Source organism: Bufo bufo, chromosome 1, assembly GCF_905171765.1.
Source record: "Bufo bufo chromosome 1, aBufBuf1.1, whole genome shotgun sequence".
NCBI classification, from domain to species: domain Eukaryota; kingdom Metazoa; phylum Chordata; class Amphibia; order Anura; family Bufonidae; genus Bufo; species Bufo bufo.
In genome coordinates this window covers 67,789,247-67,815,741 of record NC_053389.1, presented here as the reverse complement: position 1 = coordinate 67,815,741, position 26,495 = coordinate 67,789,247, and the positions used below count along the sequence as shown (strand labels likewise).

The window sequence follows — 26,495 nt, the reverse complement described above, 5'->3', positions numbered from 1 at the left end:
TTTGCTGGGCGTGGTTCCTACAATTGCCTTATCCCCCGTCTTACGTGGTATTTTGGCACTACCACTGGATACTGTGACTACTTTCACACTATCCCCTTCCTCAGGTAGTCATTGTACGGATTGGTGTCTGGCGCCTGCGTGATGGCCTCGGTCTTCCCAGGGTGTTAACCCATGACATACCTTTCCTCATGCCTTGAGTCCCTATGGGAAGCATTCTAATTTTGTTGCGGTTTCTTGGCACGCTCGGCCTCCACACTCCTTCAGAAGGTGAAACGTCTGCACTGGGTGCCAGTTTTCTTTCCTCTCAGGTGGAGTATAAGCTAGCACCAATTCATGGTGGCTACTGCTGTTTGACCTCCTTTTCAGGTAGAGTCCCTCCTCTGGTGAGGCCACAGGTGCTGGTATGGCCTCCCCCTATGAGGCAGTCTAGGGCTGGCCGTAGATTTTTGGGCTACTGTGTGACCCCTTCCCGGGGAGAGTGTTTGCGTTCCTTCTTCAAATGGCAGCAGTTACTGTGTTCCGGCTACAGGACGCATTGTCAGTGGGCGCAGCACCGCGGGTTCTTGCCACACCCCCTTTCTCCACATGGAGTATCGGCCCCCAGCTTTTCGTGTGGTTTCTACAAAACATTTCTCCTTTTGGGGGTTGAACTTTCTCGCTCATTGTAGCTGTGCTTGTGTCTACTTTTCCTTCTCCCACAGTTGGCACTGTGCTCCTGTTCTGCCATCACTGGGTGTGGTAGATCCACCAAGCATGGTATGTATGGTGTTCCTGAGACGGGGGCTGAGAGGTACACTTATTCCTTATGGCGCTGGTCAAATGCCCATACCAAGCCATGCTGCAGGTGATGGGTTTGTTCACTCCTGGTGGGCATTAGTACGTTTTCTGTACCTGGTATAACCTACCGATTTCTATGGCACTGGCTTAGCGCCTTGTTCCCTTCACATTTAGTGCATCGCCTCTACCATCTTGCTGCGGTGAAGGCACCAGCGTTACCTCCTGGTGGAGTTTAGTTGCATATGTGAGTTGTCTGCATTTCTTCCCTCGCCGGGTAGAGCGGTCGTACTTTCCTTATTGTCACCACTGATACTGGTTCTTCTACTTCTCCCCTTCCGCAGGGCGAGTAGTTGCACTTCCCCCAGATGCTATTTCTGCCTGCTTGGCCAGTTTCCATAGCCATTGGGCTATCGTATTCCCCCCTGTCTGCTGTGGATTGCCTGCGCTAGTAGTGTTGGTTCCTTTCCCAGTTTTTTTCTGGGATTTTGTGGCGTTAGACGTCCACACTCCCTTCCTGGCACAATATTTCTACCATCTCTGGTTCCTGTCTGGCCGTTTTGTACATTCCTCTGATAGCCACATTCTCTTCTTCTTTTGGCGGAGAGGTTCCGCAGTGGCGGTCGTTAGTGTCTGATGGGTTTACACAACCTTCATATTTTCAGACATCAATGTCGCTTCGACCTGTTCCCTTGGACTAGGTCATTTTTTTCTTTAGTTTCTCGGTAGGCCAGTCCAGGCAGCCTTCCTTAGGTATCAGACGGCTTCTCTCCTCTCTTGTTACAGAGCTTAAGGTCCTCCTCTACATACCTCTGCTTTCCACATTGTCATTTTTCTTGGAGAACACTCTTATGAGGCAAACCCCTTAGCCGTAGGTCTGAAAGGGACGTTTTTTATTTATTTTTTTATCCTGGAGGACACTTTTCCTACTAGGTTAATCCCAAATTTTTTGTGTTTTTTTGTTCAGTCTGTTCCACTTCCTTGTTCCATTGTGTCTCTTCTCTCCCTCGAGATCTTTTTCTTGTGGGCCATGGTCATGTCAGACATCCATGTTCTCTAGCCCTGACTTGTTCATGGTCTTGCTGAAGTGTTGTTCTCCTCTGGCAGCTTGGCAGGCAGTTCGGGGTTGTTGCCTTCTGGCACCCCTACTTCTTCCCCCATGGGGGGTAAGATTCGTCACGTCTGCAGTTCTTTGTCCCTCGGTTTCCAGACCCCATTTTTCAGTTTGTTTTCTTTTTATCATGCCATGTCGTGTCTGTTGATCACTCTAGGGTGTTTTTCTTCCTGGGGTACTGATCCTTGGGTACTATTTCTTTAGAAGTTTTCTGGGCCCAGGTTTTGTTTTCTCTCTCCGGTATTCCTGCAGTTGTTTGTTCTGGTGACTGACTTGTTTTCTTTCTGGTCCATCTGTGGATATTCTGTATGCTTTCCATTTCTTCCGAAGTCTCCTAAGCCGTGGCTTATGTCGACTGTGCTGTTCTTCTTCTGCCCAGCCGGGGCCTGTATTCAACCGCTCTCTGGCTGGCCTTACTGGGAATGGCTCTTCCTGCGCATATTTTTTCAGGGTTTTTTGGTGTGTCCTTCCCCCACAATTCTGTGCGGGGCCTTATAAAAGGTTTTGGATTTGTTCTGGTCTTGTTCCCTCTCCATGGTACTGTTCTTTAATGTCCCATGGTCTTCTGTGTCCCCCAATGATACAAGCGAGAAAATAGGATTTTTTGTGCTTACCTGTAAAATCCTTTTTCTCGCCCAGTTTCCTTGGGGGACACAGAAGACCTTGGGTATAGCTCATCTCCCTAGGAGGCGTGACACTAAGTGAAGACTGTTAAGCCCCTCCTCCACAGCTATACCCTCAGCCTGGAGAGAGAGACTGCCAGTTTTTGCTTAGTGTCCAAGGAGGCAAGACACTCCCTGCTCTGCAGGGCTGCTTTCTCCTTGTTTCAATTTTAGTTTTTTACTTTTTTATTTTATTTTTGTTCCAGATCATCAGGGATAACAGAGACGCACTAGACCTCTCTGTTCTCCCGGGGTTGAGCTGCGCCAGTGCCGGTCACCCGCACTGCTGCCTCCCCCACAGAAGGCAAGGTGGATCAGGGCAGCCTCGCTCCCCTACATCCCGCCAGCGCAAGGGTCGCCCGCACGCCAAGTCCCTCTCCCAGCGTCCTGCCACTACGGTGCCAGTAGCTGAAGGGGCGACCCTGCTGGAACGGACCGAGGGTGAAGACGACTATGGTGAGAGAGAGGCTTCTCCAGCCCTACGTCCCCCGTCCCCCCCCGGTCTCCTGCGTGCCTGACCCTATACTGGGCCTATGGACCCTTCTGCCCATGCTAGACCTAGGCTGGCTCCTGGGCTGTCGCAGGGCGACATTCTGCTCCCTCTCTCCTGGCCTCCAGGACATTGGCACCCTTCTCCCTACAAGAAGAATGCCTAGGGAGCTGCGGAGGTCCGCAACTAGCTGCCCCTGATGGAGGGGTTATGCAGGCGTCCACCCTCACAGACCCGGTCTCAGGGTCCCCCTCCCTCTTACCGGCCACTACTTCAGGGCCAGAGGGCCCGCGCCTTGCTGCCACTGACCCTCCCTACTCTCACGGACACCGTTCCAGGGGAAAGGAGGTTGTAGCTGCCGGCCATATGGAGCGCTGTTCTAGGCAGGTGCCCGCTCCAGGGGTGAAATGGCTGCCGGGTGCAGGGTCCTCACTTCCGGACAGCTGGGTGGGCACCGTGGCCTGCAAAATGAGCGCTTCAACAGCCCCGGCCGACCGTCGGAACAAAACTTGTGTTCCACTTCAAGGCCGCGATCCCGCTCTATCCGGGTCCCCGGCTCGCGGGGTGGGCACCCGCGGCCGGTATGTGCCGCTCCGTAGGCCCGGCTGGTACTTTAAGTACTGTGCGGCCCCGGTCATCCGGGCGCCGCTAAAAATTTAGGCCCCGGCTCTTACGGCCCGCGGGGTGGGCACCCGCGGCCGGTATGTGCCGCTCCGTAGGCCGGCCGGTACTTTAAATACTGTGCGGCCCCGGTCAGCCGGGCGCCGCTAAAAATTTAGGCCCCAGCTTCACGCTACTAGGCCGCAAATTCAGGCCTCTGTTGGAGGGGGCTGGAACTTCTCCAGGCGCGAATTCTTCCCGCCTGGAGGTTCCCCCGCCCCCAGAGGATCGCAGTGCCGCCCCCCAGGCCGGATCCCTGTTAACCCTTTGGGTACAGGCCGGCTTCCGATGAGCCTGTATGGGTGGATCTGTGCCCTGTAGGTGGCCCCCCCTTTTATTTTATTTTTTTCTGCCTCAGTGAGGCTGTGTGTTAAAAAAAAAAAAAAAAAAGAAAGTTTTTATTATATATATGACTTGTGGGCTGCGCAGGACGCTGCAGCCTCATCTCAGAGTGCTGCCTGTATACATGCCCCCCTTCCATAGGCGGCATGGTGTCGCGCTCCCCGGCTGCGGCGCTGCCAGGGTCTTTTTTCCCCTTCTAGGTGGTTTTCTTGCCCTTTCCGCGCTACGGCGCTGGTCAAGTGCATGCCTTTTCTGTAGGCAACATTCGTCACCCTCTCCAGTTATGGTGCCTGCCATGTGCAGGACCCCCCTCCTGGGCGGGATACTGCACTCTCCCTAACTGCGGGTTGGCCTTGTGCATGATCCCCCTTTCATTGGCGGCCTACTGCAGTTTCTCCGGATACAATGCTGGCCATGTGCACGACCCCCTTCCATAGGTGGAACACGGCACTCTCACTGGGTTCGCTGCTGGCCATGTGCGTGCCCCCCTTCCATAGGTGGAACACGGCACTCTCACTGGATTCGCTGCCTGCCATAGGCATGACTCCCTTCTGTGGACGGCATTCGGCACTCTCACTGGATTCACTGTCAGCCATGTGCATGACCACCTTACATAGGCGGTATGATGTACTCTCATTGGATTCACTGCCGGCCTTGGGTATGCCTCCTTCCCGGGTGGCGGCATACATACACTCCCTCGGTCGGTGGTTGTTCTCTCGCCGGTACATTGTTGGCCATGTGCATGACCCCTATACATAGCGGGGTGCTTGCACTCTCTCTGGATCCGCGGCCGGCCATATGCATGACCCCTCTTCTGTGGGCGGTGTACGCACTCTCACTGGATTCGCTGCCGGCCATGGGCATGCCTCCTTCGGTGGCATACACACTTTCTCACCGACTGCTCGCATTCTCCCTGGATGCGATGCTGGACATGTGCATGACCCCCCCCCCCCCCTTCCTTTTCTGGGCGGCATACTACACTCTCACCAGATACGTTGCTGGCCTTGAGCATGGCCTCTAACATGGGTGGAACGCTTGCGCTTCCATTGGATACGGTGCTGGCCTTGTGCGTGACCACCCCTCATTCCATGGGTGGAATTTTGCACGCTCACAAGATTCAAGGCTGTCCTTGTATGTGCTGTACTGGACTTGCACATGTTCCCCTTCATTGGCGGAGTAGTTACACTTTCACGAAATTTCGGGTTGGGTGAATTGTTGCACACTCACTTAATGCTAAGATAGCCCTGTGCATGCCCCCCTTTTTCACTAGGTGGACCTCCTGCGTTCCTGCTGGATACTGTGTGGCCATGTGCATGGCGCCTTTCTGGGCGAAGTATGGTATGCCCTACTTCTCTGACGTAGGTACGGCCTTGGGCATCACCCCCTTTTTGGGGCAGGCCTTTGCATTCTTGCCCACTGCAGTTTGCCAGGTACATTTCCCCCCTTTTTCGGGGCGGTCAGTTTGCGTTCCATCGCATACCATACTAGTCTTGTGCATAACTCCTTTCAGTTTGCACTCCCGTAGATACTGTGGCACTCTGTGGCTGGCCCTCTTCGCTGAGTGATATATTTTTGCAGTGAGCGGACGTTCTTGTGCGTTGTTTCCTTCTCGTCCCGTAGGTGGGTTGGCCTTCTCACTGCTTACGGGGCTACTCGTACGTATGCCTCCTTTCCTCCTGCGACATACTTTTTCTCTTGGGATACGATGATTGCCGCAAGCCTTGCACTATTCTCTAAGGAGATCATTCTGTCCATCTGTGTAAGCCTAAGGTGTTGTCCAATAAACAACAAATGAATACCTTATATTTAAGTAGACGGGCTCTACTGTTCGCTACTGCACAGAGCTGGGTGGTACTCATTCATTTCGTTGGCCCATTTGTCCTTCCGCGGCATTGTTTCCCTGTGCTAGTGGTCACATGGTCGAGAGCGCTGTCTGCAGCGCCCTTCGCATTTTATGTTGGCTCTGGCGGGACTACGGTCCCCTCGCCTAATACCATTTCCTCCTCTTCGGGTGCAGTGTGGTATGATTCTTTCCGGATTGGCGCCCTCGGTGCTTCAGTCTGATCTGCTACCAGGTTCGGGCCGCTATTCTTGGGAAGGTCACCCAACTTCTCTTGGGTGCTCGCTTATACAGGTCTGGGGGACCTCCACCTTGGGTTCTTCAGGGTATTCGCCTTCTGCGAGGCGGTGAACCGGGCGTCTCTGTGTAGCGGTGTTCTGCTTTTGAGCTGTCCTATGGCCTCTCTGTTGCCCACTCCCCCTTTCGGTTGGAGGGTGTTATACCGGCCTCTGTCTCGCCTGCCTTTTCTCGCCGGCTCTGTTTGGCTCCCACTCGGTACAGATCATTCCGATGTGGCGTCTGTTCCGGCCACGCTTCAGAGGCTGTTCCTTCACTGCCCTTCCCTCTGGGGAAAGCATGGTTGTTCATGTGGATGGTTCTGGTGTTCCTTTTGAGTCTCCCTTGTCCACACTGGCTGTACTAGCTGTGTGCCTAGTTACCGGGTCTACCGTTTTCTGTCCTCCCGCTGGGTGCAGATTGCGTTTTTTTCCATTTTAGGCAATGTTTCTGCTTTGGATTCACCTTCTCGGTAACTTGGGAGGACTACCATTTGGTCAGGATTGTCTTTTAAATCTCCCACACCGGAACTGTAGTCCGTCTTCCTGTGGTGGCTACATTGGCTTCGGCTTTAGCCTGTCTTGTCCTGGCGGTTGCTGGGCGGACCCTTCGGTTCCTGTCCGTTTGTCCTTCTGCTTCCCCACTCTGGGGGGATACGGGACAACCTTGCTCGGGGGCCGACGGGACCAGTTCTACCGACTGTTCTACCCGTGTTACGGGTCTGCGCCTGATCATTGGGTTTTCACCCGCTTGCCCAGGCAACTCTAGTGGGCTCGCTAGTGTTCGCTTCTAGCCGAGTTTTTCGTCCAGGATCTGTGGTAGGACTTAGGGTTTTACCTGGGGTTCTGTGGGAAGCTGGGCGTTCCCCCACTCTGCCTTTCTCCATGGTTCTGTCTTTCTCCAGTCCGGCCTGGACCTGGGGCTGGGACTCTGTTGCTTGAAGTATCAAGTGTCATTCCTGTCCTTCCTCTTTCAGCGTTCCCAGGCCCTCTGGGCCTGTCAGGAACTTCTTCCATGGAGCGGCTCTTGGGTTCCTTTGTACTGTCCTCCGGTACCGTCCTGGGAACTACATACTAGGCTCTTGGCGCTCCAATTTTTCCTTGGAGCCGTTACAGAAGTTCCCTCTACTAACAGTTGGGTTTCTGTAGCCATCGTGTCTCTGATGGGTGCCTGAGTGGCGGCCCTTCTTGTTCCGAGCCTTCTGTCTTCCCCCAGGACAGGGCTGTTCTCCATTCCGTCTCTTCCTTCCTTCTGAAGATGGTGTTTGTCTTTCATTTCATTGAGGCAGTCGTCCTCCCCTTCCCACCCCAGGGAACGTTGGAGATCTCCGACTCTTGTCGACATTCGGTCTCTTGTGTTTCCAGGAGGTCCGTGCAAAGGGTTGACGGCCTCCAGGGTGGCTTTCCTCCGCTTTCTCAGAGTGGCTCTTGTTGTGGTTGCCGCACCAAGGGCAGGGTTCTGCTTTTGGTGTCACCATTCATTTGGCCAGAGTTGTCGGTTTTTTCCTGGGCCGGAGGCATTAGGCTTCGGCCATGCATTTGTGCAAGGCGGTCACTGGTCTTCCTTGCACACCTTACCGAGTTCTACAGGGTGCATACTCGGGCTTCGGCGTATGCTGTTTCGGGCCGCCTGGTCTGCAGGCGGCGGGTTTTTTGATGCCTTCGGGTGCTTCGCCTTGGTGCTGTGGTCCCTCCCCCTTTGGACTGCTTTTGAACGTCCCAAGGTCTTCTGTGTCCCCCAAGGAAACTGGGCGAGAAAACGAGATTTTTGTATAACTTACCAGTAAAATCTCTTTCTCGCTCTTTCCTTGGGGGACACAGCACCCACCCATTCTTTGTTCTTCTCTGACTGTTTCCGAGTTTGTTTACCCTTTGGGTAGTTGGCTTGTTGGTTCCAATTTTTGGACTTTGCCTTTTCTCACTACTTGGACACGCAACTGGCAGTCTCTCTCTCCAGGCTGAGGGTATAGCTGTGGAGGAGGGGCTTAACAGTCTTCACTTAGTGTCACGCCTCCTAGGGAGATGAGCTATACCCAAGGTCTTCTGTGTCCCCCAAGGAAAGAGCGAGAAAGAGATTTTACTGGTAAGTTATACAAAAATCTCGTTTTTCGCTGAGTTCATTGGGGGACACAGAAGGCAATGGGTATAGCTGCTGCCACTAGGAGGCGACACTAAGCAAAAAAGTGTGAGCTCCTCCTCTGAGCTAATCAGTTTGTACAAAAGCAGTAGGAGCAGCCAGGAGAATCCAACAGAAAGCAATAAAAAGGAAGAAAACCGGAGATGGGTCTTCAACAACCAGATGGACCCATCTAGGAGAACCAGCAATGTACATACAGGGTGGGAGCTGTGTCCTCCAATGAACTCAGCGAGAAAAGGATTTTACAGGTAAGCACAAAAAATCCTATTTTTTCTATCTCCCGAGGGGTTACCAGAGACTGACAGTTATCTCACTATGCACACGTATATACACACAATGCTATCAATCATTGATAACTCCCCCCCCTCCTGTACCAATACCGGTTCACAGGAAGTAGAAAAAGCAGAGATATAAATGTATAAATGACTGATTTTACTGAATCTTTCCCCACAAAATTCAAAATCAATCTGCTCAGCTTCTCCGGCTCTATAACATGGTGCATTGCATTTTGTGGTGACCGGTCCTCTTTTAGGACTCTTAGTTGGCTTACTTTAGACCAGGGATGGCCAACCTGCAGCTCTCCAGCTGATGCAAAACTACAACTCCCAGCATGCCCAGTCTGCCCACAGGTATCAGCCTACACCATGGTGGGAGTTGTAGTTTTACAACAGCTGGAGAGCCGCAGGTTGGCCAGCCCTGCTTAGGACCATTATTTTACACCATAAAACTGCTGCACAGGAGTAGTAAATCTTGTGTCTCAATAAACCCATTTTAGAGACACTGACAGGAAGTACAATTATCTGTTCTTTTTGTGACAAATCATTAATTTGTGTAAATTCATTTGTGCCAAAAAGAAGGTCCAACTTATGCCCGAACTCCGGCGCAAGAACCTTAGTAAATATGGGCACATGTTTTTACTGTGTTACAGATAGGTACAATGCACATAAAAGGGCCTAAAGCAGGCATGACCAACCTGAAGCTCTCCAGCTGTTGCAAAACTACAACTCCCAGCATGCTCAGACTGCCTACAGCTATCAGCCTGCAGCAGGGCACGGTGGGAGTTGTAGTTTTACAACAGCTGGAGAGCCGCAGGTTGGCCATGCTTGGCCTAAAGCTTTGGAAATTCATTGATGTACTTATCTTGTACTAAAGCCCCATGCACACGACCAGATCTGTTTTGCGGTCCGCAGATTGTGGATCTGCAAAACATGGATAAAGTCTGTGTGCTTAGTCTGCATCCATGTGTTCTTTCTGCAAAACATAGAACATGTTACTATACTTAGCTGCAAAGTGCAGACCACAGACCCATTGAAGTTATTGGGTTCGCAGAAAAATGTGGCATGCATACAGACTGCTTTCATGTTATGCAGACCCACAGTTTGCAGACCGCAGAACGGACACGGTCGTGTTCATGAAGCGTTAAGCAGCTCACCCAGAATGCAATGATGGGCCGAGCATCACATTATAGAAATTCAATGCTAGCCATACATTTTTGGTAGCTGTCGTCCAACAGCCATTCCTAATATTCACATACAGATTCACATTCGGTTTGGAGAGCGTGCTTGTGTTAGTCTGGAGAAGGGGAATAAGACGATGCCGGACAACTCTGGTGGTATCTTAACTCCTCTGAGAACAAAAGGTTTGGGCGTGTTGAAATCTACCATACCCCCACCCTTCTTTTCTCTGAGATCTGCTGTTGGGGGAAGTCGGGAGACTTCCATACACATTAGATTGTCAGCGAATACCATGGATTTTGACCCGATGTTCTGTTTCCTTAGTCTGTAGGTCATGGCAGGCCTCAGTATCCAGTCGCACAAATAAACCCTGTTTTCCTGCCTTCAACTTATGGAGGATATTCAGGGCGGCCACAGGTATGATCTGTAGAGAGCAAACTGAATCTTTTATGTGTGTGCGGAAAGTCATTCCACTGTTGAGGGGGGAAAACCATTTTCCCATGTTCCTTTGCAGGTGTGCTTGATGTGCCAGAAGATTGTACAGCCACATGACCGGCAGCCTGTGTCTTGTCACCATGCCATACACCGGGAGGTAAGCATCAAAGTGGATCTGCCACATTTCTTCCACTAATCAAAATGTGTTTAGAAATTAGCATTTAGTCAGGTTCAAAAGTGCAGTTTTCTAATTTGCATATTATTGAAATTCGCTAATTTAAAAAATCTAGGATTGACAAGAGACATTCCCCCAGTATTCTATATGGGTTGTAATTAATGTAAATGACATCACTTTTTACAGAAAGTGTTTTTTACCTCGACATAGAAAGCGGTATATAAATTACTTTTTTAAATCTACAGGTTTTCAGATCATGTCCTCAGGTACAGCGAAAAGCAGCGTTTAAAATTAACCGCTGTCACCAGGAGTAATATGTCCATGTACAGGAGAATTCAGCATTAATAAAATGTAATGTTACATTTCCCCCAAAGATCTTGTATGATGTTATAAAAAAAAAAGCCACTGCAGCTTCTAGTCCTGCCAACTACCCGATAAACGAGTGTTTCGCTTGTTCATCGGGTAATCGGCGGTACATTTACACCACCAGATAATCGGTGGAGCGCTCGTTAGCGATTATCTTTGGGATTCTCGGTCCATTTAAAAGGCCCTTTAGATCAGTGGGTGCGTCTCACCACTGGGAACTGTACTGATCAAAGGAATGGGGGCCCTATGTCCCACCATATGAATGGAGCAATAGTCAAGCATGTGCACTGCCGCTATATTACTATGGGACTGCCAGAGACCCAGAGAGTCAGATGGACTGTCAGTGTGGAAGCCCAACCATCACTCCATTCAAACTTCCATTCTTGTGATACATTGGATTAGTTTGGATACATTGTTTTAACTGAAATACCCCTTTAGGGTCCATTCACACGTCCGTATGTGTTTTGTGGATCCGCAAAACACGGACACCTGCAATGTGCATTCTGCATTTTGCGGACCCCACGTCGCTGGCACTCTCATAGAAAATGCCTTTTCTTGTCCGCAATTGCGGACAAGAATAGGACATGTTCTATTTTTTTGCGGACGGAAGTGAGGATCCGCGGATGCGAACAGCACATTCCGGCCCCATAAAAAAATGAATGGGTTCGCACCTGTTCGGCAAAATTGCAGAACGGATGCAGGCCCATTTTGCAGACGTGTGAATGGACCCTTAATGCTTTAAAGTCTATCTGCAGTTTTGTATTCAGTGCTGTATTTTTTTTTTATATTACTCTTAAGACATGTAAGATAAAAAGAAATGAAACAACTTTGTGAATCTTAAAAAAAATCCTACCATTTTGTGTAACCAACTCCAATGCAGAGTGGACCTATGTGTCTCTATGGATACAGACTAGTGTCTGATCCTGAGTCACTTGTCACTTAACTCCCTCTTACTCCTGCTTCACTTTGACCTACTGATGGCCCATTCCATGGAGACACATCGGTCTGCATAGTAGCTGGGTACACAAATCAGTAAGATGTTTTAAAAACAAAATAATTAACAAAGTTGTTTAATGTTTAGAAAGATTAATTGTTGGGTACACAGAAATACATAGATTGGGAGCAGACCACCTATTCAGTGCTGTTCAGATTTATGTAAAGAAATCTTTGTTTTAGAAGGAGCAGGCTGCGTGGCTAACCTTGCACGTGTGATATGGTTAGTAGTAGGTTATAGATTATACATACTGTATATGCATCACGTGTGCAGTAAAGTGCTTTGTTTCTTCCACAGTGTGCTAAATCTTGGCCTTCAACCAACCATGACTGCCCGTTCTGCCCGAGCCTGCGATAATCAGATATGAATTCATAGTCCATGGAAGCGTGAATGTGCTGCACAGAAGTGTGGAAGCGTGCCTAAAGCCTGTCACGAAATCAGTGTACAAAAACCTCTTCATAATAAACCTTTTTCGAAGGAAAAACACATTTCTGCTTCATCTTTTAATGAGCGTGTTTACATATTCCAGGGCTGCACATAGGAGCCATGCAGGCGTCTTGTTAAACCAAATGCTTCGTAGTTGAGGGACTCGTAAGGCTGGGTTTCCACATTCAGGTTTTTCGATGCAGTTTTCTCGCTCATATCATTGGGGACACAGGACCGTGGTATAGCTTGCTGCTGCCACTAGGAGGCGACACTAGGCTGAAAAAGACTTAGCTCTTCCCCTGCAGGCTATACCCCTTCCAGCCTGGAGAGAGGATGTCAGTTTTTAGCTTAGTGTCGTAGGAGGCAGACCCCCTGGCTGTTATTTTCTTTTATTTAGAATTTTTATTTTCCTTTTAGGTTGGGAGTCCAGGGCTACTAAGAGCTCTGCATCCCCGGGGGGGGCTGACCGGTGACGCTTATTCCACCGCTCTGTCTCCCACAAGAAGACAAAGTGGACCAGGAGGGTTTGACCTTCCTTCTCCCCCCAGCCATAGGGACACCTGTTCCTGCCCTTCAACCCGGTCCCTGTCACTTGTGCCAGGGACTGAAGAGGAGCCTCTGCTGGTCCATGTCACAAGGGTGAAGAACACAGATGAAGGCAGTTGAGTAGTCCAGAGTGGGTAAGTATCCTCAGCTCCCGGTTCCCCCCCCTCCCCCTTGGTCACCTCGTCAAAATGGAGGACCTTCTTTCTTAAAGTGGGCCATTCTCCGGTGAGGGCCCCACATTACCTCAGCCCCTGAGTTAGGTCTGGGCTTCTTTCCATGTCTGGGGCCTGGGTTCCCCTATTATACTCGGGGGGATCTTCTAAGGGCGCATCCCTAACTTTCCGCGGCCTCACCTTATCCGGCCTGCGGGGTATACTAGGGTTGGACGATATCAAAAATATTCCCACGATAACGATATTAAGAAATTTATCGCGATAACGATATATATCGCAATAAATGCCCATTTAGAAGAAAAAAACACTTGGGGCCACTAGGAGACATTATACTGTATGGGGGCAGCCACAAGGAGATGTTACACTGTATGGGGGGGGGGGGGGGGCACAAGGAGACGTTACACTGTATGGGGGGGGGGGCACAAGGAGACGTTACACTGTATGGGGGCAGCCACAAGGAGAGGTTATACTGTATGGGGGCAGCCACAAGGAGATGTTATACTACTGTATGGGGGCAGCCACAAGGAGACGTTACACTGTATGGGGGCAGCCACAAGGAGAGGTTATACTGTATAGGGGCAGCCACAAGGAGATGTTATACTACTGTATGGGGGCAGCCACAAGGAGACGTTACACTGTATGGGGGCAGCCACAAGGAGACGTTACACTGTATGGGGGCAGCTACAAGGAGACGTTATACTGTATGGGGGCAGCCACAAGGAAACGTTACACTGTATGGGGGCAGCCACAAGGAGACGTTATACTGTATGGGGGCAGCCACAAGGAGACATTACACTGTATGGGGGCAGACGGGCAGTTCCCCAGCCTCTGATCAGCCCCCCCTGGTAACCCCCCCCCCCCCCCCCCCCCCCTAGTATTAATCATTGGTGGCAGTGGCCACAGGGTCCCCCTCCCCATCATTGGTGGCAGTGCCCCTTCCCCCCCAGTATTAATCATTGCTGGCAGTCGCCACCGGGTCTCCCCCCCCCCCCCCCCCATCATTGGTGGCAGTGGGCAGTGCACCCCCCCAGTATTAATCATTGGTGGCAGTGGCCACAGGGTCATCCCCCCATCATTGGTGGCAGTGGGCCCCCCCTCCTTCCCCAGTATTAATCATTGGAAGCCACAGGGTCTTCCCCCCCGATCATCGGTGGCAGTCGGCCCCCCCTCCTCCCTCCCCAGAATTAATCATTGGAGGCCACAGGGTCGTCCCCCCATCATTGGTGGATGTGGGCAGTGCCCCCCTCCTCCCTCCCTCCCCAGTATTAATCATTGGAGGCCACAGGGTCGTCCCCCCATCATTGGTGGCAGTGGGCCCCCCCTCCTCTCTCCCTCCCCAGTATTAATCATTTGAGGCCACAGGGTCGTCCTCCTCCTCCCCCCATCATTGGTGCCAGTTTGCAGTTCCGATCGGAGTCCTAGCAGTGTAATGCTGGGGCTCCGATCGGTTACCATGGTAGCCAGGACGCTACTGAAGCCCTGGCTGCCATGGTATGTTAGTGAGCAGCATTATACTCACATGCGTCGTGGCCGCCGGTCGCTCCTTCTTCTGTCTGTGCGGCGCATTGCTAAGGCTTATAGCATTAGCAATGCGCCGCACAGACCTATGAGAAGAAGGCGCGCCCGGCGGCCACGACGCACGTGAGTATAATTCTGCTCACTAACATACCATGGCAGCCAGGGCTTCAGTAGCGTCCTGGCTACCATGGTAACCGATCGGAGCCCCAGCATTACACTGCTGGGACTCCGATCGGAACTGCAAACTGCCACCAATGATGGGGGGAGGAGGAGGACGACGACCCTGTGGCCTCCAATGATTAATACTGGGGAGGGAGAGAGGAGCCCACTGCCACCAATGATGGGGGGACGACCTTGTGGCCTTCAATGATTAATACTGGGGAGGGAGGGAGGAGGGGGGCACTGCCCACATTCCCGGCACCCGACCTCTGAGAGGACGCTGTGATCACCTGAGGGGTTAATTGCGCGGATCACAGCGTCCTCTCAGAGGTCGGGTGCAGGAAATGCGAGTGACAGAATTCCTTCCCTCCCCCACGCCGGCCGAACTGCTAAGAGCGCCGCCGCAAGCGGCCAGCAGGTATCGGGGACATTTGCACGAGTAGAAGTACTCTGCAAATGTCCCGTATCGGTTCATGCTGGGGCGGGCGGCCGCAGATTTAGAAGCGGTCAGCGTACATGACCGCTCCTATGACGTCACGAAATACCGCGGTATTTACGAAATGGCGATATCGCCATATCGCCGTTTTTTTAATACCGCGGTATATCGTGATACCGGTATATCGCTCAACCCTAGGGTATACATCCAGGGGGCTTGAGAGCGCTGCTCCGGGCACTCCACTTCCCGGCCAGTTTGGCCGGGCGCCGAAAATTTAGGCCCTGGCTTCTCTTCGGACCTACTGCTACTCGGCCCGCACAATTTTTGCGGCCTGCGGCAGGGGGACGCAAGCGGACACATCCGACCGCCAATTGAAAGGTAAACTCCCAAGTCTCTCTGTTATACCAGTTGGCCATGCGCCGACTTTATGTCCCGGCTTTGCGGCCTACTAGGCCGCAACTTCATTCCGATTATGGAGGGGGCGGGTTCGTCCATTAGGCGGGAATTCTCTCCGACTAGTGGTCCCTCCTCCCCCAGGTGCCAGCTGAGCTCCGCCTTCGGTCCTCTAAGCTGGGTTAACCCTTCATGGTAAGCCACATTTTTGCAGTAGGCACTGGATTATCCAGTGTCCCTTTCTGCAGACCAAATGCCTTAAGTTTAAAAAAAAATTATAATTTACCTCTTCCTGCCTCTTATTCATTTTGCGGGGGCATTACCGGTAATCCTGCCCCCCTCAGCCCACATCACCGCAGGACCATCCTCATGGTGTGATACCAGACTGGCCCATGTCCTATCCGGTCAGTGGAGGATTTCTCACAGTTCCCAATCTTCCCTCCGGGGTCGTTTGGTTGATAAAGGACATCTGAAGAATCCCAAACCATTCTGGGTCGTCTGGTTTATATGCCACCACCTGTGCAATCCAGTGGAGGACCTCTGTAACTTCCCAATCTGCCCTACGGGGCCGTTTGGTTGATGATACTCCGCCTGCGCAAAATCAGGGGAGCACATCTGAAGGATCCCAATCCGCCCTACGGGGCCGTTTGGTTGATAATGCTCCACCTGGGCAAATCCAGGGGAGCACATCTGAAGGATTCCCAATCCACCCTCCTGGGTTATTTGGTTGATAATTCTCCACCTGTGCATTTCAAGGGGGACCTCTGGAAGTTCCCAATCCACCCTCCGGGGTCGTGGGTTGATTAAGTACTGCCCACTCAATCCAGTGAGCGGTCCTGTAGAGGTGCCGATTCCACCTCCTGGGTGGTTTGATTGTTATTTCATCACCGACTCAGCCTGCATCCGCATGGCTGATGCTGAAAGGTAGAACTGTGCACGAGCGGGCCAGAGCAGGACATGTTTCCTCCTCGGTCTCCTCCGCACCTCCTCCCTTCCTCAATGAGGTTATATTCAGAACCCTCCCTTCCGGCAGGGCTTGGTTCTGAGGAAAGGGGGGGATCTGTTCTGCGAACTCTGATATGAATCCAGTTCAATCTTCTAGTATTGCATCCATACTGACCAGCTGTACTGATGGTATGCATTACCCCCTTCCTTAGGCGGCATTGCACCACTTAGGTGGACTGACTGCACTAGCACTGGTCTCAGTGCCAGCCATTCGCGTCCCTCCTTCCGTATTTGATGGAATTACCGTTCCACTGAGTACAGTACTGGCAGTATACATTAGCCTCTCTCATAGGGGACGTTATGGCAATATCACTGGTGGCAGTGTTTACCGTAAGCATTCCCCCCTTACATAAGTGGAGGAATTTCTCTTCCCACCGGATACAGGACTGATCATATGCATTACCCTCTTCCTTGGGGACGTAATTCTCTACCATTGAGTTCAGTTCCTGCTGGGTGCATTACTCCCCGCCATAGGCGAGGTTCTTGTGCTAACTCAGGATACAGTACTTCCTGTATATTTTTCTCCCCTTCATAGGAGGAGTAATTACACTTCCACTGAGTTCAGTGCTAACCGTAGGTATTCCCCCCCTCCGTGGAGGGGTGATTGCACTACCGTTGGATACGGTTCTGATTATCTCGCTACCCCCCTTCCTTGACCGGAGGAGTGCGCTACTAGTGAATACTATTCAACAGTCGTGGCATTACCCCCTTCTACAACTAAAGGGAATTCACTAAGCATCTTGCATGCTTTATTTCAACTAAGCCACGACACTAGATGCCTTGCCTTCATTCAGGTGGGCTGTGGCAACAGTCGTCACTGTTGGTGCCTTGTACTTTTCATCTAGTGACATATGGATACTGCCACTGGATGCTGTGGCTACTCCCATATTGTATCCTCCCTTTTCTTCCGGTGCTGGTTGGGGGCGCAGATGTGTCGTCCTTGTGCCACCACTCTTCCTTATCTAGGTGAGGGTGTTTTGCTGGCAATCTGCAATGGCAACTACAGAATGTTCTTCTAAGCAGGGGAAGCTTTCACACTAGGGCCAGAGATCGTAGTCACGGCAGTGGGACAGCCCCCTCGGGTAAGGGTTCTACCCTGGCACTGCTTCAGCGGTCGCTCCGGTTCAGCCCCCTTTATTCACGGAGTACCTCAGGATGGCTCTACTTAACTGAGACAGCATGGTACCATTCTACTTCTGGGTATCCTTAGGCCTCTCCCTCGATTTTTTGCTGGCGGAATATGCTGTAGCTCTTACTGTACAAGGGGTATTTGCACCCCCACTACATACTAGGGTTCCTACTGCACAGTTCCTTCGTCAGATGACGGTTTCTACTGACTCTGGAATCAGTATCCTCTACGGTGCGGCCTCCTCCTCCTCAGCCGGAGTTTGGCGTTGGCATTAACCTTGTGGCTTCCCTTGTCCGGGCTCCTCCTCAGGCGGTCTATTGCATTACCAAGAGATTCTGTAGAGTGCCAGTCTCTTATGGCAATGGGCTTTAGCCCTGGCCTCCTAATGGTCTATACTACTGTTAATTGACCGTTGCTCTGACAACTGTTGTTCTGGTGTCGTCAACTCGGGCTTGCATTGACGTACATGCCATAGCTATCAGCACCTTACTTTGGGTGCGCTCTTCTGGGTAGCTGAGTCCCTGCGGCACTCGTCTACCACTACAGTGATACCTTTCCTCAGATATGATTACTGTCTGTGTCTCCTCAAGCCGTTGGTGGTCTTTCCTTTCACTGCTCATTCCGGGGGTGGACTGCGGGTCCCCCCACGCCGGGCAGAGCGGGTGTCTTCACGCCTTGCCACCACTGGTGGGGTTTTTCGTTCCTGGAACGGGACACCCTTTTTTCTTTCCTGTCCTTCCTCTAGCTGGATATGGCTGGCCATCTTCCCCTTCGATCTACTTGACCGGTAGCACTGGGTTGTACGGCTCGGGAATCCAGATTCTATTTTTTTCCACGAGGAGTATTCTCGTTTCTTGGTCGTCTGCCCGTCCAGGCAGTGTCGCGCATGGTCAACATATATCACTTTATGGGGCTTTCCATCACCGGTGATGCTCACCTCGTTTTTTGCTTCTACCTTTATCCGAGGTATTGGTTCTTGGCCTGCAGTTGGGCACACCTGGCTCAGGAATTTTTTTCTCAGTAGCTTCTCTCGCTAGAAGTCTCACCACAAGCCCGAAGGCTCTAGGGACATTAGTCTACCAAAATACCGCTTTCTCAGGGGTGTCTTTTTAACCAGAGGAGGACCCTGCAGACCTGGATTTTGGTTCTGCTTCCACAGTTGTGGCCAGCAGCCGGCTTCGTCCCAGCCACCTCTGGGACTTCTTCTCTGGGGCTTCCCTCTGGGACCTCTTTTTCTTCTCCTTTTTTATTTCTGGGAAGGCGGCGTTCCGGGTGGCGGAATCTTCCACCCGGCGGCTTTCTGAGGTGATTGCGCTTTCTTGTACGTACATTTTTCCAAGTCATCTACATCCAGGGTTAGGGCCAGGTACCTGGTTTCGTCCAGACGACCGATGGGTCGTTTGGTGGCGTTTCAGTGAGGAACATGTCCCCTCTCTGTGAGTCTTCTTCCCCTCTTTTTATTCTGGGAAGTTGGCATTCCTGGGGCGGGCTTTTCCACCCAACGAATTTGGGGAGTTGGGAGTACCTTTCTTGTAAGTATGTTTTTCTTATCAGGTACTCGCATAAGGCAGTGCTCCGCCCATTACCTTTTTTTTGCTGATGGTAGTCGCCACCTTCCGCGTCGACTGGACGTTGTTTTCCCTTCTTTTTCCTTCTCCCTCGCAGCAGTGTATTTAGCATCCTCGTGACTGCTATTCCATGGGTGTGGATCTTTTTCCCTCCCCGTGGACTGCTTTAGGATGTGTCCCCCACTGCTCCCCGTGTCCCCCAATGATACCAGCGAGAAAACGAGATTTTGTGAAACTCACCTGTAAAATCTTTCTCGTGGGGTTCATTGGGGGACACAGCACCCACCCAGTATTTATTATTGTTGCATCTCCTTTACTTGGCACGTGTTTTCTACTGCTCCTACTGCTTGAGCACGAACTGACATGCTCTCTCCAGGGTGGAGGGGGTATAGCCTGCAGAGGAGGAGCTAAGTCTTTTTTCAGCCTAGTGTCGCCTCCTAGTGGCAGCAGCAAGCTATACCCATGGTCCTGTGTCCCCCCAATGAACCCCGCGAGAAAGAGATTTTACAGGTGAGTTTCACAAAATCTCGTTTTTGAACCTAGTCAGGACTGGATCATAAAATTGAGGACACATATATAGGAAAGGATAAGTCTTCTCCTCTTTTCGAATCCACTCCTGGTTTTGGCTTCCAAAAAACCTGAATGCGAAAATCCAGTCCGAGGCTCCGTTCATGCAGATAAAAAAAAACACAGCGGCTGCGCAAGATCTGCCTCCCATTGTTTTCAGCTTATGTGGCTGTGGTTTATAGCTGCGACCATCCAAGAAAGAACATGTCCTTTCTTGGCACCATGTGTGGGTGGATGCCAATGGAAACCACAGCAGGTGTGCGCTCCGTTAATTGGCCAAAACTGCAGCAGAAACTGATGGGATTTCTGACACAGAATACGTAATAAATTTTGACTTTGCAAAATCTGCTTTGTGAACAGAGCCAAGGGTAAATGCACGTTGTGGATTACATGTGGATTTTCCTAAGAAGAAATGCAGCGTAATGCAGTACCAGCAAAGTGAAGGAAATTTACCAAATCTCATGTACACTTTGTGTATTTTCTACACATGGAAAGCATGTCAATTGTTTCCACAGCTTATATAGCAGTTTTTTCCATAGACTTCAATGGAGTTGTTAAGATAAACAGGAAATCCGGACCAAAACCCGCAATAAATAGTCAGCGATCACATTAGTTTTTATGCAGTTTTTGTGCAGATTTCCTGCATACAAATGCGCAACATGTGCAGGTTGTCTAAGGGTTCTTTTATTGTCTTCTTGCTGTATGCAAAGCCCTTTAACTCGTTTCACCTGTAGATGATGTGCGTTCAAAATTCGCATCAAGAAACTGCGACAGTTCACACAAAAACACTTGCATTTTTGCCCTATATGTGAAAAATTACCCTAAATTTAAAATATACTGGGTGTAAAAGAAGTGTAAATAATTGAGCAACACTCGGGGAAACCACAAAAGTTACATTCAGGTTTGCCGCTCTTTATGTTCCTTACATCCTAAATCACAGGAAGAGATTGTCCTTTAATAGGAGGTAGATACAGTGAAAAATAATAAAATTAGGCAAGTGCTGCCAGGAGAAGACGGAGATTAAAGCCTCATTCACACGTCCGTGCTCAAATCCGTGAAAAAGTGGTCAGTGATGCATCCGTGAAGCTGCCCATGAATGATCCGTGTATCCGTTTTTTGCTTTTCGTGCGTTATCCGTGTTTCACTGCACAGCTGAAAAATAATTTTCAAAGCATATATTCTTAATGATCCGTGAAACATGGATGGCAGTTTCGACAGGCCATTCTGAGATTGGAGTGGCCAGGCTTAGGCTACTTTCACACTGCCGTTTCTGGGTCCGCCTGTGAGATCTGTTTCAAGGCTCTCACAAGCGGCCCAAAACGGATCAGTTTAGCCCCAATGCATTCTGAATGGATAAGGATCCGTTCAGAATGTATCAGCTAGGCTGCGTTTGGTCTCCGCTCCGCTTTTGAGGCGGACACCAAAACGCTGCTTGCAGAGTTTTGGTGTCTGCCTGACGAAACTGAGCCAAACGGATCCGTCCTGACTTACAATGTAAGTCAATGGGGACGGATCCGTTTTCACTGACACAATATGGTGCAATTGAAAACGGATCCATCCCCTATCGACTTTCAATGTAAGCCAGGACGGATCCGTTTTGACTTAGACTTTATTTTTAAAGAATAATGCAAACGGATCCGTTCTGAACGGATACAAGCGTTTGCATTATCGGTGCGGATCCGTCTGTGCAGATACCAGACGGATCCGCACCGAACGCAGGTGTGAAAGTAGCCTTAGTGAAAAGTCTGTTTTGAGCTATAAGCTGAAGTACATCTGAACTACAATGTACCCCAGTTTCTGGCAGAAATTATATTGAATCTTTGGAGTTACTGGAGGTCACTCACCTTCCTGCTACTTTCTCTACACTTTTGGAAATTGTAAAAAGTTGTAAATGATATTGCCCTAGCCCTTTCTCCTAACCGTGCCCATCACCTTCCATCGGGTTGGATGGCACACGAGAAGAGCTCCAAGTAGATCCTCCTCCCTTTGTCTTGTAAGAGGCTGTCCAGTTTAGAAAACCCATAAGAAAGGGACCATTGTATTTGCCACAAGGTATTCTGCTCTGTTTAGTGGATAACCTTTTTTCTTTTTGTACCTGCATCTGAAAGAAGCTATGCTCTATCTATTCCTAAAATTGAAACTTCTCTCCAGTCCCTCCAGGGCCTTTCACACAGGGGCGTCACAGCTTACATGCAGTTATTGGTTCTAGAATCAGAAACAACTCTCATAATGAGGGGAAGGGAAAGTTTGGAGGTTAGTAATGAGGTCCAGACATGGGGACCTGGAATCAAGCAGCGACCCCTCAATAACATTACCAGAACAAATACTGCTTCTTAATTAGGAGACGGATAAATCTGTATAGCGAATGGCAGAGCTGTAAACAGAGAAATTACACACAGATGAGAATTCGGGGGAACTGGGAACATCTCATTTGTGGCCAGATGTTCACTTTAAATGCCGTGTTCACCTCTGGAGCTAATTTTGTTTGTGTATGCAGCTCCTCTGCAGATACAGAGTGGATATAGTTTCCAAATATACCTTGTGTATAGTACAATCCTGCAGTCTAGTTTTCTTCCCCTGCTTCTTCCTAGCAATGTAACATAGGGATCAGCAACCTTTAGCACTCCAGCTGCTGTGAAACTACAACTCCCAGCATGCACACTTAGAGCTGAACACCGACATATTCCCTCCTTCCCCCTCTCAGCCACTCTGATATGAGTATCGAGTTTCATGCTCTGATGCTCTCCATTGCCCTGTGCTGTATCACACAGGGCAGGGGCTTTTTTATTCACATTTTTACACTGCTAGGCGGAGGCTTCCGCCTAGCAGTGTTCCCGGTGACTTCACCGGCACTAATGGGCGGGCTTTGGCGCTTCCCTAGCCTCCCCCTGGCTTACCCATGGAGAGCCCGGTACGTCACCGGATCTGTAGAAAAAGCCCTTGCCCTGCACGATTCAGAAAAACTGTGGTTTAAATTTTCTGTATTAATATGCATTAAAGGGGTTTCCCGGGAGTTTTATACTAGATTGGTCATCAGTATCTGATTGGTGGGGTCTGACACCCGGGACCCCCACTAATCAGCTGTTTGAGAAGCCACTGGGTCTCCTGTGAGCACCGCGGCCGTCTCTCAGCTTTTCCTAGGCCAGTGACGAGACGTTTATTGGTCACGTAGCTTAGCCCCATAGAAGTGAATGAGGGTTACGCTGCGATACCAAGCACAGCCGCTATTACCATGTACAGAGCTGTGCTTGGTAGCAAAGAGAAAGCCGCTGCACACACAGGAGCGCCCCCACCGATCAGAGGATAGGCCATCAGTATTAGAATCTCGGAAAACCCTTTTAACTATAGATTGATATGAAGAGTGATGAGATGAATTGCAATTAATTGCAAAGTCTTTCCTTGTCGTGAAAATTAACTTAGTCACACAAACCTACCGTAATTTCCACTGTATTTCAGCCTTGCCACAAAATGACTTGCTAACGTCATTTCAGTGATCTTCTCATTTCATGCACACAAATGTATTTTCTTTCCGTGTCTGTTAAGTTTTTTTTTTTTTTGCGGACCGCATCCGGAACCATTCCTTTCAATGGGTCCGCAAAAAAAAGGAAGTTACTCCATGTTCATTCCGTTTCCGTATGTCCGTTCCGCAAAAAAATAGAACATGTCCTATTATTGTTCGCATTACAGACAAGAATAGGACTGTTCTATTGGGGGCCAAATACGGAATGTACACGGACGTCATCCGTATTTTTTGCGGATGGCAAAATACATACAGTCGTGTGCATGAGCCCTAACTCAGAAGAAAGAGTTAACGAGGACAATGCAGCTGATACCACTCTGTCATGCTGATTGAATAAGAAGAGAACACAGGTTTAAAAGGGGAGAGGGTGGTCTTGGAAATCATTTTCTTCTGTTAACCATGGTTATGTCCAAGGTCATCACATGGTCCGTCACATGATCTTTTACTATGGTGATGGATCATGTGATGACTGGAGTGACGTCATCACAGGTCCTTTTCCTGCACACAGCAAAGAAGAAGACAGAAGAGATGTCGGGCTGCACGATCAAGTGGATTAAAGTGAGTTAAATTTTTTTAATTTTTTTTTAACCCCTCCAGCGCTATTGTACTATGCATTCTGTATTCAGAATGCTATTATTTTCCCTTATAACCATGTTATAAGGGAAAATAATAATGATCGGGTCTCCATCCCGATCGTGTCCTAGCAACTTGCTTGCGGATGCTTGCGATTTTTCACGCAGCCCCATTCACTTCTATGGGGCCTGCGTTGCGTGGAAAACGCACAATATAAAGCATGCTGCGATTTTCACGCAACGCACAAGTGATGCGTGAAAATCACCGCTCGTGTGCACAGCCCCATAGAAATGAATGGGTCCGGATTCAGTGCGGGTGCAATGCGTTCACATCAGGCATTGCACCCGCGCGGAATACTCGCCTGTGTGAAAGGGGCCTAAGGAGAGAGCTTCAATTGCTGTCAAGAAGTACCAGGACTGTCTCCTAAAGAGGATTCGGCTATGGGATTCAGTAATCTTCTTATTAGCTCAGGAAAATGTATTAACGAGAACATGAGAAACATCAAGGACAGACTGACATTCTGCAGGAAGTACAGGGATTGCTCTGCAGAGGACTGGGGGAAAGTTATTGTCTCTGATGAAGCCCCCTCTGACTGACTGGGACATCTGCAAGAAAAGGTGAGTTCTGTGTCATGCCAACAGTAAAGCATCCTGAGACCATTCATGTGTGGGATTGCTTCTCATCCAAGGGAGTGGGCTCACTCACAAGTAGCACGTTACCGCTTGAGCAGTGCACGTGACCATGCACCACTGGATAGTACAGGGACTGTGCGGAGGACCGCAGCGGTGTGGAGCAGGTAATTATCAATCTTCCGTTTCAGCAGGCAGCCTGCAGGCACTTTACAAATTGGTGCCTACAATAGGAGAACCCCTTTAAGGACTCATGCAGACGCCCCTGCCCGTATTGTGGCCTGCAAACAGCGGGTCCCCAATAAACAGAATCAGGAAGGTGCGGTGCGGAAACGAGTCACTATGGAGTGCTTCCGTGGGGTTTCTCTCTGTGCCTCCGCACCACAAAAAAAATATAACATAATACATTTTTTTGCGGTGCGGACAGATCACGGACCCATTCAAGTTGAATGGGTCTGCAGCCGTCTGCGGAAATTGCGGTCCTTAATGCGCGGAACAGCCATGTGCATGAGCCCTAAGCCACATTTACCAAGTGAGGCTTTGTCACAGTCTTCCTCCAGTAAAGGGGTGGTGTAGAAAGTGGAGTAACATCTATATATATATATGTAAAACAAGACATAACGCTGGACGGGTCTGATTGTTACTGATCGTTTTAGTACCATAGATATAACAATTATTGTTAATGATCGTCACGTACAGTTACATTAAGAAAATTGTCAATGACTTGAATAGCCGCCCTCCCCTATAAATCTCATTTTAATCCTTCAGGGTCATCCGGTGGGCTCCTCATCCTGTATAAGAGAGATCTATGCAATCTGATAACGGGTAGGATCACATATGATATAATGTCGCAAAGCCCGAACATGTTCTTGGATCGACATGAGCCTATAGGTCTGACACAAGTTTTACACAGTTCTTTCTCCTTGTTATATGTGCTGCATAAAAGGGTCTGATACAGGCGGATCACCTCCTGAAATCTCAAAAGAGACCCTACATACAAAAGATTTATGGGGAGGGCTAGGCATCCCGTACTGATAAAATAGAATTTTAAATAAATAAAGTGGTTTTCTGGTTAGGATTTTATTTATTTTTTTAATCCTTTATTGAATACTATATCAATAGAGGTTTGACTGCTGGGACCTTCAGCGATCATCAGAATTGTGGCCCTGTACCCCTGAAATGAATGGAGTGACGGCTCCAGAATGCACCTTGCTGCTTCACTGATCTCTATGGGACTGCCTGGGACAGCCGAGTACAATGCTCAGCTTTAGGGCTCATGCACACAGCCGTTGCCCGGCCCTCAATACAAGGATGCGGACCGTGTTCAAGTGAATGGGTCCGCGATCTGAATGCGGCGGCCCCGCGGTCAGTGCCCGTGCATTGCAGACCGCAATTTGCGGTCCGCAGCACGGGCCCGGCCTGCACACGTTGGTGTTCATGAGGCCTTATCCGGCAGTCCCATAGACAAAGAACGGATCGTCAGTGTGCATGTTCGACCAGCTGCTCCATTTATTTCAGGGGTACAGGACCCCTGTTCTTGTGATCGCTAGGGGTACCAGTGGTCGGATAACTTCTTCTAACCGGAATACCCCTTTAAAGGGACTGTTCCATTACAACAACTTATTCCCTATCCACAGGAGTAAGAGTCTGATCAGCAAGGGATTTGAACGTTAGGGTTCCTGCCGTTCACCAGAACGGGGACCCATCTTCCCCCATTTGAATGGAGCAGCGGACACGCATGCTGCCACTCCATTCAATTCTATGGGGCTGTGGGAGATGGCAGGGCGCTTGTACTCTGCTACCTCCGGCAGTACCATAGCAATTAATGAAGTGGTGGACACACATGTCTGGCGCTCAGTTCAAATGTGGGTAAATGTCCCCCGTTCTCATGATCAGCGGGTGCCCAGTGGTCAGAACTCTGTTGATCAGACACATATCTGAGTTCTCCTGACATGTCTGTTTTAGTACATACTTGTTTTCCCCATAAAATAACTCTGCTTTGGGCTATTGCTCTGTAATTCCTCCTGGAAATGCGTACAGCCAGTACTGATAGACTGTGTAGAGAGACGCCATATTAAAAAAGGGCAATTTTTGAATTTATTCACATATTTTCAAGTGGAATAACAGAGGAATGG

General features: G+C 49.9%; 1 protein-coding gene across 6 annotated transcripts in view; it reads left to right on the top strand.

Moving 5' to 3' along the window:
• RNF214 (ring finger protein 214) overlaps nt 1-12,202 on the top strand; it is a 71,880-nt gene extending 59,678 nt beyond the window's left edge. For all 6 annotated transcript variants that reach the window (XM_040425891.1, XM_040425914.1, XM_040425900.1 and 3 more), the window contains 3 exons: nt 10,073-10,165; nt 10,263-10,340; nt 12,016-12,202. In XM_040425891.1, coding sequence (XP_040281825.1) covers nt 10,073-10,165; nt 10,263-10,340; nt 12,016-12,075 — 231 coding nt within the window. In that variant the 3' untranslated portion in view covers nt 12,076-12,202. The remainder of the gene's footprint in view (nt 1-10,072; nt 10,166-10,262; nt 10,341-12,015) is intronic.
• The last annotated feature ends 14,293 nt before the right edge of the window (nt 12,203-26,495 follow it).